General features: G+C 41.9%; 1 protein-coding gene across 1 annotated transcript in view; it reads right to left on the minus strand.

Moving 5' to 3' along the window:
- Window positions 1-16744, minus strand: part of usta (uronyl 2-sulfotransferase a) — a 93461-nt gene extending 76717 nt beyond the window's left edge. Inside the window, exon 1 of the mRNA XM_049589412.1 lies at window positions 16169-16744. Coding sequence (XP_049445369.1) covers window positions 16169-16400 — 232 coding nt within the window. The 5' untranslated portion in view covers window positions 16401-16744. The remainder of the gene's footprint in view (window positions 1-16168) is intronic.
- Between the last annotated feature and the right edge of the window lie 6034 nt (window positions 16745-22778).

Here is a 22778-nt window from a genome sequence, read left to right on the forward strand (position 1 = left end):
AATGCACCCAGTGGCATGGCTCTGTGTGTGTATGTGTGTGTGTTTGTGTCATACACGTCCACTGCAGTGTGTAGGACAGCACAGAGGCTGCATCTGTTCGCTCCGAGTGTGCTCTCCAGGAAAGAATTTTACTCAGAGGTTTTTTTTGCAGACTTCCAGGAGAGGAAACACAAGGAGAGAAAAAGAAGACGGCGTGGTGAGAGGAGAGATACACGGCAGGAGGATGTAGAGGGGGGAATGGGGCGAAGGAACAGATGGGGATGGAAAAAGAGGGAGCGATGCAGAAGGAGAGAGAAAAGGGAGGCTGGGTAAATAGTGGGAGAGAGCGTGACAACTCTTGGGGTGAGAACTTGTGGTAAGGAATTAGAACAGCTTTCGGCAGAGTGATGGATGGATTTACAGGACAGACAGGTCCAAATTGGCACAAACGCAGCCCAGTCCAAAGCCAGACTGGTGCAGCAGGAAGGTGCTGGTGGGCCAAGAGGCAGGCAAGTTGCTCTGGGCCAGGCCAGTGGAAACACTACACAACCAGGATCTGGGCCAGTGAACCAGGCCAGACAACTGATGGCTTTTCAAGGGGCGTAGAAACACTGTGTTTAAGAATCAGCCCAAACTATAGAGTTACCCGTTTAACCTCAAGTTGGGTTTATGTGAGGTCCTAACATGACCTTTGAACTCTTGTTAAAAGTCTGAACAGACACTTGTTTACTGTGGTGGGTTACATTCCTGAACCTCTCCCGTCGGTCGCAAAGTAACTAAGGTGAAGCGTTTAAATTTGAGTCCATCACTCTCCCTTTCAAAACACACACGAGTCAAATGCAACCCATCACTCTCAAGCCATGTAATTAACACCACTAACCACGCCTGCTGACTCCTCTGCTGAACCAATCCCCTGCTGAGAATAAGGAGTTTTGACCAGACAGTAAAGAGAACTCCTTCTTGGAAGTGGGGCGTTTGTATGTCTTTGGATAAAGACTTTGTTAACTTTGGACTGTGTTGCTTTCACTCAAGATGTCTCCTCAAAACATCTGGAAAATGTGGTTTCTCCAACAGACCAGAACATTTGTACAGGGTTATGGTTGCAGCTTAGAGCTGCAGCGCTACAGTGCGTCTTGGTTGCGGGTTTAGCAGCCCAAGAATCTGTTGTTTGGAGGGTAAACAAGAAGAGAAAGAGATCTGGGTATTGAAAAGTTTATAAGTGTGACAGTTGATGGCAGGATGTGGATTTTAGCACTAACCCTCACTGCTTTTCTTCTTTGTGTGATGTGCCGTCAGTCACTTTTTTGCGCTGCTGTCTTCACATGAGAAGGCAAAGTGTGTAAAAAAGATGGATGCTAAGAAAGACACAGAGAAGAGTGGTGGGAGACAAAGGTGGGTCTCAGAGAAGGAGAGCACATTTTGAGACAGAGGTGTGAGATTTGGCCGAGGTGAGGTTTGCTTTCCACGGGTGACGACCACATTCCATGTCAACATTTCAAAAATGCCTTTCAGGCCATCCTCAAAGCGTCCGCCCCCTCCTTTTTACCATCAATACATGAATCTATCTTAGCTCAGAACAGGGTGTCTACAGGTATCAGACAGTTAGATTTGATGCTTTTAAAGACCTGTTCAAGACATCTCTTAATTAAAATTTAGGACAGATCTTTGGACAAATCATGTTTTACTTATTTGAGCATTGCAGTCAAGAAGTATATATGTGGTCTTTATGTAGGAATATGGTTATTAGACTGAGTTAAGTCAATCTACATTTTGCCAACAGGTGAGTGCAAATATTTGAAGTAAGATGATAGTGTTATAGTTTTTTTTTTTTTTTTTAATTTAAGATTTGTAACATTAGATATGTGGATTTTACAAAGAAAAGATTCACTCGTTTTCAAAAAAAGAAATTAAAAAATGGATAAATGAAATTAGATCCAATGTTCCTAGTAGTAGTTGTCTGTCTCCCACTCTGTAAGTCTCAATTGTGCTGTCTGGCCTCATTTTGGTCTCCTCCAACTCTTCCAAGTAAGAGAAAAAACTCACTCTTTAGCTGCTAAATGTTCCACTACACTTGCTAATTGCTAATTATGTCTGTCTCCCACTTGGTGCTAAGAAGATATCGTACGCCTGGTTTATCAGAACTCTGTGCTAAAAACAGGGCTGTCAAAGTTAACATGTTAATAACAGAGATTGCCTCCAAAGATATCCACACTCTGGGCAAGAGTCCACCAGTTACAGTAACACCTGGGATCCACTGGCGTTTTTTGTGTCCGCCGTGACGCTTATGCCTATTCATTTCCTATGGATCGTGTCAAACTGTTGCTGACGTCCCTGCAAAGCATTTTGGGTAGGCGGTGCAGCCGTTTGAGCAGCTCCGGCACGTCCAAAAGTTGACCGCAACTCAACTTTATGCCAATTAACCCGTCAGACGCGAGGACACTATCCAATGGGGAGCAAGCTCGGTGGTGGTCTGTCGTGACATTTCGTTTACTTTCCCTCTCTGGAACAACGTGGCAGTGGAAGATAAGCTAATCGTAGCAGTGGTGAGAGCTTTCCTATAGTAGCTGCGTCCATCTGTATTTTCGCATATTTCCGGGCTCCGCCTCCAAAGCGTCCTTTTCAGGGTAGGCGTCGCGTCCAGCAACGATTCTCGGTGACGCCAGTGGATCCCAGGCGTAAGACCTCACAAATTTAAATTTAAAACTGGCTGTTATACCATTGAATTTAAGACATTTTAACACTTTTTAATGACCTGTAGACACCCTGCAGAAAAGAAATTCTAGAGCAAAACTACATCTATTCTCTAAGGACAGTTGCCATAGTACTCCACCTGCAAGCAGGGACAGGAACTGCGATAACAGTATTAAGATGTCATGTCTCTGTGATATGGAATGCAGAGCAAAATGCCATAGGGATTTAAAAGAGCTGGGAGTTTCCTCTGTTATAAAGTTAATAAAAGAGAGACAAAAAGTAAGAACTCTATCATTTATCTATATCATATTCGACTATAAAGGGAGTTTAAAACCAAGATTATGGATTGCATTATGGAAAGTTGGCAGCCGAGTGTGCGCTTTTTTGCAAATCCACATCCAAACCCTGTCAGTGTTAACAGATTGCACTGTCTCTGGTGTCAGCAAGCAATAAAACGGTAATAAGAACTATAAGTCAGCTGTACAGGTACTACTTCAGTCTCAGTTACAGAGTTCTGACGTTCAGAGGCAGAAATAAAGACCTGTTGCGTAAGGCTTTGTTTGTACGGGGGGGGGGTGGGAGGGCTTACAAGACAGCTTTCCTCTTTATTTAGCTTGGCCTCCAGATATGTGGCGTGGCTCTGTAAAAACTATCTTCCTCTAAACAAAAATAAATGCATTCTTTCTAGCTTGTGTGAAGAGTGGGTTTCTTGTAAAAATCCTAAAGTTGGAGTGTAAAACACAGAGCAGCTCTTAGACTAAACAAAGGAAAATGCTGCAGCGCAATGAAATAAAAATGGAATGTATAAAGTCATTTCTTGCAGGAGCAGTATATTTCGAATGAAACGATTCAAACTTTTATGTGAGCCGAGCAGCAGCTGAGAGAGCAGGAATGTGAGTCTTGAGTCTAATTGGTCTTTCGTCAATGTGAGTCAAGCTCTGTTTCATCTAAGATCAACTAGGATTTCTTTAAAGGCATCTAACTGTGTTTGTACGCACGCACGAGCACACAATCACTGTACGCGAAATCACACATTTACAGGGTCTTTCAAATTTTATGTTCAAGGCTTTGGGGGCAAACAGAAGATGAAAGACCCCCATAATCATAAAGGCAGACGTCTGTAGAAAATGATCATCTGTGTTTTGGTATCGCTTTACAAAAAGGTAACTTCTGATGTCTTTGAAGTCCCCACACCTGACATTGCCCTCAGGTCTCAGTCGTGGTGTCTGGAGAAGTGACATTTAGCAACTGTGCAAACTGTTGATTTATACAACTGAAAACAACAAAGGAGCTCGTATTCAATGAATAAAGATTGTAAAATAAATTAAACGTTAGCATGATTAGATGGAGCATTTAGCTTGTCCACTGAATATATCTGAATAAGACATTATTTTACAATCAACATTAGCATTTATTTAGCGTCATGTTTCTGGTCACTTGAAGAATCTAAGTCCTATATTCACTCTTCTATAAGCCTCATTTTGGTCTCCAACATCTCCTGAGGGAAAAATCTTACTCTTTAGCTGCTAAATGTTCCACTACATTCATCAGCTAGTTGCTAATTATGTCTGTCTCCCACTTGGTGCTAAGAAGGCAACGTATGCCAGGCTTATCAGAACTAATTATCTTGAGGGTTCATCACTATAAGCAGTGCCGACGCCCAGCACATTTGGCATCCTAGGAAAGCCTGTGACCCCAACTACCTTACCTTCACATGACATAAGCATATAGTTCATGTTAAAGCTTGCTTAGCTTAGTTTTAGCTAGACCATAGTAGCGAGAAAACAACCAAATCAAAACTAGCTGTAATGTCTCTCGGTAACGTCTCTTTGTGTTTCTCAACTTTTCGACAGTCACTAACTTAAAACAATGGGTTTTAGATTTCGGACCTCTGATTTCGAATGATCTGGCTCTGGACATATTTTGCCTATTTTGAACTATTAAGCCTACAAGACAGCTGAGCCTAGCTGTCTTAGCTTGGCTGTATACTGGCCCCAAGTGGCTGACATATCCACATCAGTATCGAGGATTTTAGACATTTTATTATCTGAACTGGTTCAGGTTGTTGAACTTTATGTCGGGAGAGACCGCAGGTACCTCAAAAGAACAAAAACAAATTCATGACTTGACTTCTTTGTCTGCTCATGTTGGATTGGGGTCAAACTGGAAGCTACAATGACTCACTGTCGTGACTCGAGGTACAAGTGACATTAATTAAAAGACAGGATGGGCTGGGGCTAGCTGGCTAGCATGCTAATCTCAATAGATATCTGCAACACAGATGTCTTTGACATGAGACTCAGCACAGTGAAGAGACATATTTTATTCTTCATATCTTAAGTACTTGTGTTATACATTGTAGCACAATGCACATTTTTATTTCTATTTCTATTTTATTACTTTATATTTACATACTTTTGTTTCATACTCTTATTCTAACATCGGAGCGACTGCAAGGAATCACAATTTCCCCTTGGGGATCAATAAGGTATTTCTGATTCTGATTCTGAAAACAGTTACTTCTTCACATTTTGTTACTAATAGTTCATTTAAAACAAATGTTTAACTAAAATTCAGGCCATATCTTGCACATTGCACATTTAAAGAATAATGACATACTCATATATATAAAATTACTTTTGCAAATAGCTTCAGTTTCTAGAAAACAGCTGAAAAACTGTGTTTCTCATTCTGTTCAGCTGAATCCAAAAAGGAAATGGGCTATATAAAACTTTAAAGTGCAGGCAATACATTTCCCCAAACCAGCACATAGTGGTTTTAACAACATGGGTTGGGCATTGCCGCTCTATCTGCCCCGCTGTATATTTAAAGCTGCTATTTTAAACCACTATATATTTTTTTCATTGCCATGAAATGAGGCTAGCAGACAGCTGCGGTAAACTCACTCAGAATAAAGATAGGCAGAGTTCCTTGAACAAGGTATGTCGCTGACCACCGGGCAACATGTTTCCCCTTAACAAGTCCCATAACAACCAATTACTTGGCTTTAGGCTGTCCGTTCGCCACCCTGGACCCTGATGAAAAGAGTCAGACTCCAGTTGTTGAATCAAATTGGAAAATAATTGCTTGACTTCGGTGACCGCACCGACCTGCTGTTTGATGACAAGTGTATATGTGGCCAGCGGAAAGGAAACAAGGGCTCAACATGTTGGGTGTTCTGTGGCAATAAACAGAGGAATTTAGAGAGTTTACTCGGCAAAGTAAACAAAGAAAATTCCCAAATAGGCTAACGACACCAGGGCACAGAGATACGAAGAAGGGCAAAACTGATCCAAAAAACAACAGCACTCACAAAGCAGACTGCAATTATTCTGTTTCTAATTCTGTCATGAAAGGACCTGGATTCAGATTAGAGGTCTCAATCCCTGTGGACGAACAGAACGGAGCTGATTAAAGCGGGGCATTCAGTTTACATGTAATCGGACACCTAATTTTCCTCACAGGACCTCTATTTATCCTGGCACTAATCTTTTAAATTATGGGATATACGTAGTCGCCTCCTTACAAGCATCAGCCAGGGTACCACCCAGTGGCTGTGGGCCCCGAGCCACCCACCCGTTCACGCACCACCACAGAAGCTGACATAAAAGTCACCACAACCAGTCATCATCTGTGTCTTGGCAACCCCTTCAAAAACAGCACAAGGTTCCTAAAAACAACCCCCTTCTGAGCTGATGTGTGTTCTTGACTACACAGAGTACAAAAGGCTGAAATAAACAGACTCTGGGCTGTGTGGAACATCATACCTCACTTTTACATCATAAAGTCGGGCTATAAAAGCTTCTAAAGGAATACTTTGACATTATGGGAATACACTTGCTCACTAACTTGGCAAAAGTTGAGAAGATTAGTACCGTGCTCACGTCTTTGCATTAAAGGAACGGTTGAGAGTTTGGGGAATACACTAAGGCTATCAGACTGCAGGCAAATCAGATTTCTGAAATCAGATTTTTAAGACAGGCTGTCTGCACTGCTATCAAGTGATCAGATCAGTTTTGTGCATCTATACATCTCTAACCTATCTGCATGGGTTGCTGTGGTAACGATGTAGGTGTCAATAACTCTATCTACACTGGTGAGGCAGCTTTCCAGTGCGGAGGCATGAAATATGGAGGTCCATCATTTTGCCCTCCGAACAATCACACTGTCAGATTTATTTGGCATCTGTCCATTGATCGTTTTTCTCCATGTTTTCCTCCATAGCACTCTGCTAGTAGCAGCATGGACTCTGCACTGTACTTCCATCACTCTGGATTTCATGACGTCGTTATGTGTCGCATTGTGAGTGACACAAAAGACACTTTGAAATCCAATTTGAGAGGCTAGAGCATCCAGGCTGAGACACATCTGTTGTTTTTTTTCCTCATCCAGATGTTCTGAAATCAATCCGGATACAATCTAGATATGCCTGAAATGTGGATTTGGCAGTCTGCAAAGGCTTCGTCACTTTCTCTGCAGAACGTGATAATATTGAAACGACGCTTACATCTTTGCATTAAAGTTCTGCATTTAGGGAAATTAGGGCTGCCCTCTAATAGTCGACCAGACCTTTGTCGACCAGAAAGGTCAAAAGTCGGCAGGATTTTATTGGTTGCTTGGTTGCAGAAAAAAAAAGACGTGAAACTCTATTAGGAGTTGCACCTTGTCAAAATAAATCAAAACCTATATGACTGGACCATGTGGGAATTTAATTTGAAAGGACAGACACAGGAAGTGGCCACGCTCAGCGTTAATTTCCAGGGCTGGTACCTGTGGTTATTCCACAGGCTAGTTAATAACATGTCGGGCAGGAAATACAAAGTGTGGGATCATTTTGAGAAGGTGAAGGACGAACCCAAGGCGATATGTAAACTCATCTTCATTGGTCGACTACAAACATGATGTATCATCTGAAACATGGAAGAAGCTACATGCCCATTAGCCGACAGCGTCATTAACAGGCGGCTCACTCAGTGTGTGACGTGCACTTGTAGATAAAATATAGGCCTATATTAATGAAGGTTCATTAGTACGGTTTTGTATTTCTCTGTAATGTAGCACAGTGTTAACAATGTTACTGATACTATTCTTTCTCACACCTTCAACTCAAACCATTGTGTTGCCCTGCCCAAAATATATCATTTTATAATTACATTGATATTGTAAACATGCAGGCGACTAGTCGACTAATGGCCCTAAATGATGACTTTTGGTCAACTAGGAAAATTCTTAGTCTGGGGCACCCCTACGGGAAATAAACTTGGTTGCTCTCTGGAGACTTCAATAAGAGGACAGATACCGCTCATATCTGCCGGTTCAATGTAAAGGTACAGCTTAGTATAAAGAAACATCTAGTCTGGCTGAATCCACAATTCAAAAATATGCCTACAAGCAGAAAAGATTAAATATTAATAAAATGTACCTCAGTTTTCAAACCATTTTCAGTTTTGATTAAAAGATAAGGATATTTATATAACTGAGGATAAATCAGCAAAATAAATAACATCATTTTGTTAGTCTGACTGTCAAAGAAGTAGTCTTTTGCAGATTAAGAAATGAGAGTTTACAGAAACTAAACACAAATTCTTGAACTATTATTTAAAAATGAATTATTGTGTATTTAACTGAACACACCCCAACTTTGCAAAGCACACGCTTCTCCGTCTGACTGTGTACATGTCTTAATTTGATCAATCCTCCAGTAGCACAGCACACACGTCTAGTCACAAACCATCAGCCACAAATTTATCTAAGATTCCTCTTGGGTTATAACCATCATTGCTCAGCATGCCTTGAACAGCAGTTGCAGTTTAACAGCGTTGGTGCATTGGTAATTTTTTTTCCATCTGCTCTCGTTTCGTGTGGTGAAAACAAATGCACTAATGGAGGATAATTACCCTGTGTTGTTTTAGTGTTTGCCCGTCTCTCTGGAGAGGGCAACAGCAGCCTCTCAGGCATGGAGATGCTAATTGGTAATGCTAATTGCTTCTATTATGTAATCACAGGGTCAACATGAAGCTATTTTTTCAAACAATTTCATATTGCAATAACCCAGAAAATGAGGAATGCATAAGATCATCATTTATCATAAAGAAAATATGCTAATCAATTCACCACAAGAGCTTGTAACAATCATAAAATATTAATCTAACATTCATTTCTCTTTTTGTTTTGCTTTAAATCCCGTAATTAAAATCAGAGCACCATGACTCTTTCTTTGTTTTCAATTCAAGTAAAACTATTATCCCTTTATTGACCCCTAAACCCAATTAACAAGCTGGCATGCACGTTAGAAAGCAGGTAAATAAACAGAGCATGGCTAGCCTCTGCATAGCAGGGAGGGCTGCTTGTTTTACCAACCCAGAGGGAAGTACAAGCCGTCTGATTGTTTTGGCATTTAGGCTGGATGTGACGCCAGTTAGGAGTTGTTTTGGGGTCTGTCGGAGGCAATGCTCAGTTTTCCTCGACACTTCCATGCGGACTAACGCAATGTAGGTGGAAGGAACACAGAGGAAGTAGGCCAAGCTGTCCTGCCTTCACCTCCTAATGAGCTTCGTCAGCTGGAGGTGTTGGATGGATGCAAAATATTATTCTATCTTCACCCCCGAAGCGTGAGATTATCTTGGAGCTGCAGCCTTTAGAATTAACTATAAATGTGTGTTTGTGCTTTGGTTTGCCACCTCTGCTCAAACATAGCACATGTAAATAACCAAAATGAAAAGGAGCGAGGGAATAAATGGGCAGTTTAAGTATTTTTCCACATGACCAACTTCACCCCAGAGTCCTGACTGGTACACACCTGGCAACCTTGTTAAAAATGCCGAGTGACAGCTTGACCAGCGCCGCCTGATTTCCATTTTACTTGACACTCGGGTAAATTGCCTTAAAGCATGGACTGTGTCACTTTGGTCCAAGGGTCGCCGCACTACATTTGTCAGTTTGAAGAACAAAATATGACTAGATGAAATAAAGACCTCGTTTTTTAATATCCTCTAACAGGAAGTGGGCGTACTGGTGTGAATGGAGTGGCGAGTTTGCTCCAAAAATCACACTTACATGTCTGGCTCGCTCAACAAAGCTCTTTTGCATATGTGTAGTGTGTGTGTCAGTGTCCTCGCTACGTTAACTGCAGGTCTGTGTGCACATGCATAAAATACGCATGTGACTAAATATGCTTTAATCCCATTTAAGTAAATGAGGGCAGCAGGTCAGTGGAACAGGTTCGTGACTTAAAAGTCTGGGAAAGTGAAAAAGAACCATTCTCTCCTCATGGTTACTATTGTGATCTTGTACTGGAGGGCATTACAGATACATGTTTAAAAAGATATGACGATATAATCCTGTGAGACGGTGTTGAGTATAATTTCTGTGCAGGGATACCAGGGCAAAGTCTTAGTTAAAGTTTGCTTATTCTACATGTGTTGGATGATAGACATCGTCTGCTCTGTTACGCAACACACACAAACACGTAACGTTGATATGAAAGCCCACATAATCAAGATTATGTCAGCGCATCTCTTACAACACCAGAGTGTTTCCACTTCAGCAAATGTTTATCTACTGCAACAAATGATAACAGATTATATTAGTGATGCATTTCCTGCACACTGGTTTCTACATAGTGTTCACAAAGTTCATGACAACATTACAAGTATGTTGCATTGAATGAACTCTACACCCTGTGGTTTCTATGACTGCAACAGCACAAACCATAGGAAATTATAGACATAATTCAGTGTGACCTATTTCAGAACTTTGACATTTTGATGAGAATCTAAAAATAGAATTGTGTGCATTCAAGCTTTACTGTACGATATGCTTATTTGTACTGATGGTCCCACCAGCAGGTCTAGCAGTGTCAAAGAGTTAAAGGTTCTGTGTACAACATTAACAACATTACTATGGTACAGTAGCAAACAAGTATTTGCTACGTAAATGCTGCAAGGGTGACGTTTATTTATAGGTCAACCCGCAAGTTAACATCACCCCTGACAAAAACGAAATGGAATTTCTTCATTGGATTATGGTTTATTGTAGAAAATAAACTCTGGGGCAAACAAAACTTGATGATACACATTTTTTTCAGCAAGATAATCCTTACAAATGAACATCAGTTTTATTAGTTTTGGAACAATTCGTCTGAAGAAAGGTATTCACACATGTCTCAGATGCAGCTGAGTTGGAAAATATCACGAGTCTCACATGAGAACACTTTTGACGAAGGTCCAGGAGGACCGACACGTTAGTGTTAGTAATAAATTGTGAAACTGAGCAAGAGCAGTGTGCCGGATTTTCTGTGCAAAGACTCAAATTATTTTTGGAGCATAAATGGAATCCCCATAAGTCATAAACTAAGATTAGGCTATCAACAGACTAAATCACTATCACATGACTTTATTGTCACCACCACAACGAGGCTGTAAAGCCAAAAACGTCTTAGTCTCATCAAGTCACCTGCTAGCAACAACCTTTTTTAAGACATGTAAAGCCTTCAAAATTCTCGAGTGGGATGTTTACTGACGTATTTTACGTTGTAGAACAAATGTGAAAGTCTCTTAAGCTTGTCTTAACCAAGCTTCAGGCATCTAACCACAAAACACATTCACCTCAAGGCAAGGAAACCGGGAAGGCTAGGCTAAAATGCTAACTTACTTCTGGGTTTTAGCACTCGTTCCTGCTGCACTCTACTAAGGAGCAATGGCCAGATAATGTCATCACACTCTCTCTGTGTGTTGTAATCCGAGCTTCTCTTATTGGTTGTTTGTTGTTGTAGACAAACTGGCTGCACGTGCATGTTAGTGCAAATGTAAGTCCACAATGAGCAGCGCTAAAATCAACCTGCGTAGTTGTCCCTCCATTGTGACATTAGTGTCACATTTATCTTGCAAGTGTACTCTTCTTCAACGCTTTGTTTACTTTGGATTTTTCCCGCATTGAAATTTCTGACCAATCAAGAACAGCTTTCTCACGCAAGGCGTTTGATCTCGTCCACTTGAAAATGCTGCCGTGAGAACACGAACTAACTCTAGGCAATTACACAACTGTGTAACAAAATGAGTCCCTGATTCAGACCAAAGCAAGACAACTCTAGGTCTGAAAGCACCCTTAGCTGTTAACTTGAATCAGACTCTGAATCATAAATACACCCATAGTGTTGCATAGAGCCTCTTTAAGATCAAAGACGTCAGTCTCTATCCAATCAAAACTCATAATTAGCAAAGTATAACACCCACTGTTTGTACTGTGTGTATGTTTGAGTCTGTCTGTCAGAGGTCAGGTACAGCATGAGTGAAGCACACTGTCTTTGTATTGTCTACATGGAGCTGGAGGTTCCTTGGCCCTCTCACAGTAGTCAGCCTTTCACTTTCCCTCTCCGCATCACTTCCCTCTTCGACTTCTCTCTCTTGTTCTTTATATACATGTGAAATGTATTTAGCTGCACTACTTCTACCAAGTGGTCACCAGCCAAGCTAAACTTTATTTGAATTCACTTAAACACTTTGCTTTCACCCACTTCCTGGCCAGCACTGCTGCGAATGTGACAGAAACTGGAAGGAGGAGAGATATCCTGAAGCTTCTTCTGTGTCCACACATACCTGTCTAATCCCTGACACCGCCCCGCAGTCTGCGACTCCAACACTTTGCTCGCCAATTTCTGGCAAGTTGAATTAATGTTTGTGAGTGTTTTAAGGTTACAGAGTTCTTTTGAGACACAGAGTGATGTTTAGCCAGAGAGACACCAAGCTTGTTCTGTGTTTATGATTTACTGTCGAAGGACAGGGAACTGTAACAACACACAAATAAAGAAGAAGACCTGTGTACTTAAGAGTCCTTAAAAGTACACTACATTTGTTTCCTTGGAAGGATTCACGAGGACTGAGTGCACCGTGTATGCTGACTAATCCTTAAAGATCCATCTCAATAACAGGAAGATTTGAGAGAGCAGAGACAGATCCTTCTCTCTGTGTTTTGCTTTTTCGGCTCCAAGGAGCTACAAGAGGATGGCGTGCAATATCAAAAAGCAGCAAAACTAATATTCCCATAAGCGCATTCACATTCCCTGAGATTATGACACTGCTGAAAGTCAACTAGTATTTGAAATGTCACTGCAGAGATATATAGTGTGTGCGAATAAGCAGAGAGAGCCAAACACAGGCTTCAAACTCTGGCAGGTTCAGGTCTTTGCTAAACTATGACAGAAATATGAGAGCGAATCGGTCGCTTCTATGAAACGAGTCCAAAACTGACAACTAATCATTTAATTCAGTCATTCAGCTTCACACTGGTGTTTCCCTGACCTGTGAACAGTCAGGTCGGCCCACAGAGGCGAAACGAGCTGTCCACCTTTCTAAGAATTTAATCATGTTTCAGTCAGAGCCCTTCCAGCTCAGCCGAACGTCAGGGGAATCACTGCTACACAGCCAGGCGTGATTGTGCATTCACACATGAAGACACACAAACCTTCCAAGACAGAGACATCACTCAAATTGAGGCCTTTTGGCAAAGTAGCCGCATCAGTCGAGGTGATGTCAGTACGTATGTGTGCGAGACAGAGATTAAGAAAGTGTGAGGAAGGGCCCATGACAGGCTGTCGGTGCACATCTGAAAGGTCTGCACGTTTTAGTAGCCGCAGCTATACGTTGAGTGACACCCTCAAACACCAACCTCCACACTGGCCCAGACAAAACAGGGTCTGTTCCTTCTACAGTGCGGAGCAACACTCGCACAAAATCGACCTACTATTCTCTTTCCCATACACACCCACGTTCACTTACCCCACCAGGAATCCTCACCTTCATCTCGGCACAGTGCAGCCAAAAGTAACACGAGTCAGCTTTAGGTAAATAAATCGGCCAATCACTGGATGCTTGTAGGAGGCTGCTGGCCTGCCCATCACCACATACAGTGCACATACATTGGCGGATTAGTAATGCTGAATATCCTCTTTATTTTCTCATTAGCTCCAGTTGGTGGGGTAAGAAGTTTCCTCTACACTGTGTGCTGGAGTCCTGACTCATCCAGAGAGCTGCTCCATGCATCGATCTACGACACTCAGACAGAAGACATAGATTGACGACTGAGAGAGACACAAAGAGGAAACTGTGGAACATTAGGTTCTGTGCCAACCTTTCTCCGAAGTCATTCTACCACCACTCTTAAGGAATATTCCCTCCTTTCTTCCAGTTTTTAATTCTCTCCTTTAAATGCTCGAGACTGAAGCCTATCAATCCATCAACTTCTCCCCGTCCTTCCCCATAAATCTATCTTGAAAACCCCATTACTGAAATACCGCTTATCAATTACTTCAACACAGCGCCACTGTCTTTCAGCTTGCAGCCATCTGATTCTGGAACAAAGCCTTTTCTCCCTGCCCTGGCATCGTAATGAGCGGAGACGATTACTCATCCAGACCCCAGCGGAGGTGCTACAGTGTGTTTGTGTCACTGTTACATAAGAACCACCCCCCCACCCCCCCCACCCCACCCCCCCTTTCCCTGAGGTTGATAGAGTATAGAAGAGTCAGTGTGTTTGACAGGCCCTCGGGGTCCCTGTGCAGAGCTGCAGCGAGGATCACGTCATGCAGGTGGGCCCAGTCATTCTCTAACAGAGGGAATCCTCAGCCTCGTGGTCCACGTGCGTTTAAGCGCTGGTGGATTATGACGGTGCAGATAATGTATTTGTTTCTGTCTGTTTCCTGGTGTGAGTCTGTGCTTATAGTACACACATCTGCTTCATCCTGTCCCTGTGTGATAAAGTGTTTGAGATTCAGCTGATAAGTGTGTGTGTGTGTGTGTGTGTGTGTGTGTGTGTGTTCAGGTTATACAGCATTCTCAGAAGCAGGGTGCTCCTTAGTGAGAAAGTGAGCGTAATAGACATAACAGCTGTACGACTGTGCGCGCATTAGCTTTGTGCATTTCCTCTCTAAACTGAAATTTGCTCGCTTCGATTGCTGCAATTTCTGAATCACATTTAGGAGGCAAACTTTCATCTGATTGAATTTTGCCTCAGTGTTTGCAGTGTACACAGAGTCTGCTCAGGCAATCAAGTCACATTTTCGAAGGCAGTATTAACACTCTCCAAATAACTCTATAAAACTGGCTTTTAATTCGGTTATTGGACGGCATTTGACAGATGTGTCTCGTGTGCTGCGCAAACTACACGTTGAAAGCATCTTGTGTTTTTGTTTTGCAACACTGGACCAAATCAAAATCATTTCTTGACAGCTGCAGCGTGCAGGCATGTGTGTGTGTGTGTGTGTACATGCATGTGCCATGTGTGTCTACAGGAAACCAATCTGACCCACGGGATTAGTGGCTGACTTGGTGAGTGACTCTTATTCTGTTCCAGATGTTTATCACGTCATAAAGGCCCCGAGTCCTCTGCGAGGAATAGGTAGGAACACAACCTCCTTTCAACACACAGACACACACGCTTCCCCAGCTGCAGCCCAACTTGTGGCACTGACAGACACGGCTGATAAGAAGTCACCTCTGTGTGTGTGTGGAGAGTATCAGCTACTCTTAAGTCACTGGAGCAAAAATAAACACACAAGCAGACTTCCTTTTTGGACTTTTGATACATCTCAACCAAAACCCTGACGTCCATGCAGATGCAGCCACACATGGGCTCTCTTTTTCTCTCATCCTCTTTCTTCTTGTAATGACGCCAATAAAGCAGTGCCAGTCTTATCTAAATAAAAACTCATTCCCCTCAGGGCACACTATCTCAAATCAGAAACTTATCTTTCTGCCATGAAAACAGCTGGCAACATCTACCTTACAACAACCAGCTCCACATGCGTCTCACTGTCTCGATTATAGAAGCACAGAGCCTGACACACAGCACGCTTGAGCCGTCTCAAAACACCAGCATGCATTTAGTTTTTCAGGAACACTATCGCGCTTGTTCCACCGGTGCCAGTCGTGCGTAATGAGCGCCGTGTGGCTGGAGCGCACCAGCTGGCTGTGCAAGAAGAGGTGTCAGTCATCATCCGCGTACAGTATGAATCTTTACAGTTGCTGTGAGTGTTCCTGTTACCATAATAGATCCCAATCTCGCTCCGGCAAGTCAGAACTGATCTTCAGATGGTGCACAGGGGAGCGCATTCCTCAGGATTTTGGGGTCTTAATATGTTGAATTTTAAACTATGATATTTTTTAAATCAGTTGTGCACGTTTAAATGTCAGAACAGGCTCTTACTAAAATGTGTCAGCGACTTCACATGGAGCTATTTTGAAGGTTTAAATATTATGAATGATCAGAGGAGGTCAAGATAACTCCTCTGAGGTGAAAGAGGACGCATTGGGTGATACCATAAAAGAGGAGTGAATGAGAGGTGCAAGCCCCAGTAGTTCCCTTTTCATTTTTTGGATGAACTTTCCTTTACACGTCTAATCAAAGCAGGGCGTCTAGACGTGCACTGCAACTTCTATTCACAAGAATCTCTTTGATGATGACGCGCTTCGGCCAGCAGAGGAAAAAATGAAAAAGTTCTTACCGAGATACTGTCGGATGTCCAGCAGGATTTTAGGGGGTCCTCCGTTCAGCTGGTAAAAAAGGGAGCCGAAACAGAAGAGGAACAGCGTAGCCATGCAGAAACCATAACCTCGCAGGGAGAATCGCAGCGGTATAACAGAGAGTAAGCTGTACTTTCTGTTGTTTCGCTCTCTAACGTGGTTGGGAGTCTGGTTGTTGCTGTGAAGGGGACTGCCGCTGAAATTCTTCATCATCTCCTCCTCACAAAGCGCCGTGGAAAGTCACCCATCCGCCTGTGGAAAGTGAAACTTGTCGCTTCGGGAGCATTTAGAAGCGGACGGCCAGTTATTTTGGAGACGCGCAGGCACCCAGCCTCTCCTCCGCTGCCGCAGCCACGGGGTTGTTTTTTGCGCACAGCGGTTTCGGCTTCTGCTCGGTCCCTCTCGTTTGCGCTCGTTGGGTGAGTGCTCCTTCCTTCCGTCCTTCCAGCCGAGTTAAGGGTCCATCCTTCTGCTGCGAGTCTTTTTGGGTGTCAGATTACTGGACGTGGAAAGAGGAAAAACTTCCACCTCATACAGGATTTGGGTTGGATTGCAGTGCGTAAAAACAGCGTCACCCAGTGTTCAGGGAGGAGAGGGGCATTTACAGGCAGTCGGTGGGCTTTCATTGAGATGAGTTTGATTTGCAGCAGCCTCAGCAGAGACTGGGAGGACCTGCTCTCTCTGTGGAGAGAGTTTAAAACCTGTTTTCATTTCAGTTGATATAAAAGCGTGGTGGCTTTATCCCTTACCACAGCCTTTACAATGTGACGATAGAGGTCGTTTGTAGTTTGTTAATGATTTTGAGATATGACACGGACATACCAATAGATAAAACATTCATACATAGAAACATCACAGTGATCTATTAACCCTGTAAAGTGCTTATTATCCCAGAAAATGCAACACACAGCGTTACCACCACTGACAGGGATATTTTGCCAGCAGCTGTGTATCAAAACAATGAGGTTAGTATGTTTAATGAACTGTGGTAAACTTATCACCATCTTACCAGCTGTTTCCTTGGCTGCTGCCGACCAGGAATTTGTACTTCCACATTTGTATGCCTGACACTGCCAACACAAAGAGTACAGAAGCCATAAGATAAACATGGCTTTCTCTCAAAAGCAGACCAAACTTCAATTAAACAGTATATTAAGCAGTGCTGATCAAATATAAACCATTATTCTGTTACCATACCGCCCATTTTCCGCCTAAAATGTCTTCAGAAGCATATTTTAGCACTGTTTAACTGTTACTACTAGAGTTTGTGAACAGGAAGCGGCGCCATTTTGTTTCCTGTATTGTAAAGCGTAAGAAACACGCCCCGCCCCCACAAACCACGCCCCGCCCACCACTAGCACAAGACAAACCTACCAGCAAGACCGTTAGCTGAACCCTGTCACAATGCTACACTGTGGTGAGTAAATGAGATCAAATGTAGCTATAATCTGCTTTATAGTTCATAATACGTAATTCACTTAACAAGTAACGAGCTGTAACCCTTTCCATTACTCTTATCCTAACTTAAACAGCCTCTCTTTTAAGGTAATACGTCATAGCTAAGGTTAGCTAACTGCTAATGTAGCATTAGCATAAGTAGCAAGATGTACCCTTCCCATTACCCTTACACAGAGACAGTGCAGGCAGTGTGGTTGCACTGTGGCCTATGTGGTTGGGGGCCCAAAGAGAAAGTGGGCCTTCCCATAGACATATATACGTAGACACTGCATTGAGTGGGTTTGCCCGCTGCTGCGATATGTCAATTTCGCCGCCATATTGGATGTGGCAAGGCTGCGCTGTACTAATACAAGTATTTATATATATACATATATATATATATATATATATATATATATATATATATGTATATATGTATGTATATACATATATATACATACATACATATATATATATATGTGTGTGTGTGTGTGTGTGTGTGTGTGTGTGTGTTTGTATTGTAGACCCTGCAGTAAATGTTCTGTTATAATGTCAGTGTTCTGTGAGTTAATGGCATGTTTGGGACTGAATGAGTATAGGTAGGGGGGCGGGGTGCGAGTGTGACAGGGATGGGGGCCGCTGCGTGCTGGTGTGTGTAGGAACGAGCTGGAGGAGAGAGCAGGAGTGCACAGTTGGAGTTACAGCTAAGTTCTTGTTTGTGGGTTGTTTTGGCGTGGTTACGGCCTATTACTGTTCAGTAATAAACAGTGGTTTGCCGAATAACTGCGTCACCCTTTCCACGTCCTGGACGCTACAGTATACATACATATATATATATATATATATATATATATATATGTATATATTTGTATGTGTGTGTGTGTGTGTGTGTATATATATATATATATATACAGTACAGGCCAAAAGTTTGGACACACCTTCTCATTCAATACGTTTTCTTTATTTTCATGACTATTTTCATTGTAGATTCTCACTGAAGGCATCAAAACTATGAATGAACACATGTGGAGTTATGTACTTAACAAAAAAAGGTGAAATAACTGAAAACATGTTTTATATTCTACTTTCTTCAAAATAGCCACCCTTTGCTCTGATTACTGCTTTGCACACTCTTGGCATTCTCTCAATGAGCTTCAAGGGGTAGTCACCTGAAATGGTTTTCCAACAGTCTTCCCAGAGTTCCCAGAGGTGTTTAGCACTTGTTGGCCCCTTTGCCTTCACTCTGCGGTCCAGCTCACCCCAAACCATCTCAATTGGGTTCAGGTCCGGTGACTGTGGAGGCCAGGTCATCTGCCGCAGCACTCCATCACTCTCCTTCTTGGTCAAATAGCCCTTACACAGCCTGGAGGTGTGTTTGGGGTCATTGTCCTGTTGAAAAATAAATGATCGTCCAACTAAACGCAAACCGGATGGGATGGCATGTCGCTGCAGGATGCTGTGGTAGCCATGCTGGTTCAGTGTGCCTTCAATTTTCAATAAATCCCCAACACTGTCACCAGCAAAACACCCGCACACCATCACACCTCCTCCTCCATGCTTCACAGTGGGAACCAGGCATGTGGAATCCATCCGTTCACCTTTTCTGCGTCTCACAAAGACACGGCGGTTGGAACCAAAGATCTCAAATTTGGACTCATCAGACCAAAGCACAGATTTCCACTGGTCTAATGTCCATTCCTTGTGTTTCTTGGCCCAAACAAATCTCTTCTGCTTGTTGCCTCTCCTTAGCAGTGGTTTCCTAGCAGCTATTTGACCATGAAGGCCTGATTCGCGCAGTCTCCTCTTAACAGTTGTTCTAGAGATGGGTCTGCTGCTAGAACTCTGTGTGGCATTCATCTGGTCTCTGATCTGAGCTGCTGTTAACTTGCGATTTCTGAGGCTGGTGACTCGGATGAACTTATCCTCAGAAGCAGAGGTGACTCTTGGTCTTCCTTTCCTGGGTCGGTCCTCATGTGTGCCAGTTTCCTTGTAGTGCTTGATGGTTTTTGCGACTCCACTTGGGGACACATTTAAAGTTTTTACAATTTTCCGGACTGACTGACCTTCATTTCTTAAAGTAATGATGGCCACTCGTTTTTCTTTAGTTAGCTGATTGGTTCTTGCCATAATATGAATTTTAACAGTTGTCCAATAGGGCTGTCAGCTGTGTATTAATCTGACTTCTGTACAACACAACTGATGGTCCCAACCCCATTGATAAAGCAAGAAATTCCACTAATTAACCCTGATAAGGCACACCTGTGAAGTGGAAACCATTTCAGGTGACTACCTCTTGAAGCTCATGGAGAGAATGCCAAGAGTGTGCAAAGCAGTAATCAGAGCAAAGGGTGGCTATTTTGAAGAAACTAGAATATAAAACATGTTTTCAGTTATTTCACCTTTTTTTGTTAAGTACATAACTCCACATGTGTTCATTCATAGTTTTGATGCCTTCAGTGAGAATCTACAATCTAAATAGTCATGAAAATAAAGAAAACGCATTGAATGAGAAGGTGTGTCCAAACTTTTGGCCTGTACTGTATATATATTATATATATATATATATATATATATATATATACACACTGTATTGCTTTTCGGCACTACCTTGTTTTCTATAGCTGATGTAACATGAATTACTCCTGTGTGGGATCAATAAAGTTCTTATCTTAGCCATCTGAGAAGATAAAATACATTATTTTTGGTGCCTGTTTCCCAAGTGTGTGTGTGAATGAATAAACGAGAGGCATTAACGTAAATTTCTTTGTAGAAAGGCGCTTTATGATATTAAGTCCATGTACTTGTATTAGTTTACAGCGCAGCCTTGCCACATCCAATATGGCGGTGACGTTGATGTACGGCTCAGCGCTCGATGCGGCGTCTATGTATATATGTCTATGGGCCTTCCAAACAGTGCGTCAGGTGGAGAATGGGCCCTTATGAGTGATTGCCACTTTGAAAATATGCCTGTATTCAACTAAGAACTCTCATTAAATAAAAGAAAGTGCCACATGCTGTATGTGCCCTTGAGGCAAAAGGCAACCCCACCCCCATTATGTTAATTTTTCTTTTTTTGTAAAATAGTCAGTAGCATTTATAACAAAATTGTATGCTTAATTTATAATTATAAATAAACTATTCTTTAAATCTATTGTTCTATAACTATAAATCAGCTATTCAAATTGTTAAATTATTTTTTATTATTATTTATATAGTACTTTTTGTTATATAAAGATATGCAGTGATGATTGCTTGTTGATATATTCCAATGTCAAGTCATGGATCATGTGACAAGATGACATGAGCACAATAGCGTGCGCTAGGGCCTGTTATAATAGCCTGCACTGGGACCCATTGTAGCTACCTTATGCCATCGCCCTCACCCCGAGGAAAATATAAAATATGTTATATAGGGTAAAATATGGGAAGATGCCCCCTTTAAGAACAGAGTCAATTTACTGTAAAATTAAAAAATATTCCGATGTGATTTTAGCATGTGCAGGATGATGATGCATAAGGGGCCGATCACACCTACAGGTTTCAATGAGTGCCCCTTACAAGGAGCACCTGTAGAGCGGGGGGGTGTGCGCAACCAGGCGATCATTGAAAATGGACCCAAGGTGGAGGAGGGCACTTGCCGTTGCTCTGCTGGTGGTGCTACTGGCGCCTGAACTTTCAGTGTCTACAAGCATGCATCTAAAAAGACGCCAGAAAAAGAACACGCATCTGAAAAAACGCCTGAAAACCAGTCAGATGCGCCGTATCATAGGGAATCAATTATTTTTACTGGCGTCTCGTTTCTAGTGCTCCTTGTAGGTGTGATTGCCCCCTAAACCAACACAATGTTGGGAGAAAATGGTACAGTGGCCAATTTTGTTGTTACAGCACAAAAATAAGTATTTGGTAAAAGGGCATCTTCATCCACTATTGGCGCAAGAAGCCCCCAAGCTCAAAATGAGCTATGTAACTAAATAATAATAATAATAACTAAAAAATACATTTTTTTTCCCATATCCACTGCTAGGGTCCTAAGGACAGAGGGATGTCATATGCTGTAAAGGCCTGTGAGGTAAATTGTGATTTGTGATATTGGGCTTTATAAATAAAATTGATTGATTGATTGATTGATTAATAATATAAAATTAAAATTCCAACCCTGACCCATAAATGAATTATCTAGAAACCTTTTAGCCTTTCCTTCAGGCTACTTGTTTTTATTTTAGGATGTTTTTATTTCAGGCTTATTTTTTTGTATTTCAGGATCCCTTCCTCCAGCAAGCTTGCAAAACTTTTTGGCTAATTCTAGATTACTAGCAATGCTAATGATTGCTAGCTAATAACAACAGCAAGCTGTTAAAACTACAATAATATACTACTACTATATGAACTATATGAGGTTACATATGACTACTAGATAATCATAATCTTACCCCACGGAGATTCTTACCCCATCTTACCCACATATATTTATATAAACATATTATTTATATTTTCCTTGCCTTACCCTAACCTTAACCACCTCTCTTTTAATGTGGTACTACATAGCTAGTTAACTGCTGACAGCTGTTATGTTGAGACTTCTGCTTCCAGGCCAAGGAGCAAGAGGGACTGATAATGCACTGACGAGTAGGTTCAGGTGGGCGGGTTATGTAGCTAGAAGGAGGTTAACGTAGCTGCTCCAACTGCAGTTGGCTATGCTGACAAAATATGCACCACGATTCTATTACTGCATGGCTTGTTTTTCACCTCATGTGTTTGCAAAAACATATTTTAACTTACTGTTTTACTGTAATTCAAGATTGTTTGTTACCATTCCACTACTACATAGTTTCCTGTGGAAAAATAGACAAACTTGTATTAGGCCACCAACAGGGGCAGTGTTTATTGGTCTGGTGCAGCGCAGTGCATTCTGGTTATTGTAGGTATTTTACCTCTTTAGCAAAAGCAAATGCCACAGCCTTTTTTCTTTTGTTTTCATTCATCATGTACCATCAATTTCGAAAGTATTTCTACTACAGAGTTTTATAAAAAAAACTTAAAAAAAAAAAAAAAGACCATCATTCCAGCAGTGAAATACTTCTTTATGGACGGGTAAAGATGCTTGATGTTGAAAAGAAGTTGAGATGAGTATCTGCTCACTTGTTATGTATGAGA

This window comes from Epinephelus fuscoguttatus, linkage group LG11 (genome assembly GCF_011397635.1).
Source record: "Epinephelus fuscoguttatus linkage group LG11, E.fuscoguttatus.final_Chr_v1".
In the NCBI taxonomy this organism is placed as follows: Eukaryota; Metazoa; Chordata; class Actinopteri; order Perciformes; family Serranidae; genus Epinephelus; species Epinephelus fuscoguttatus.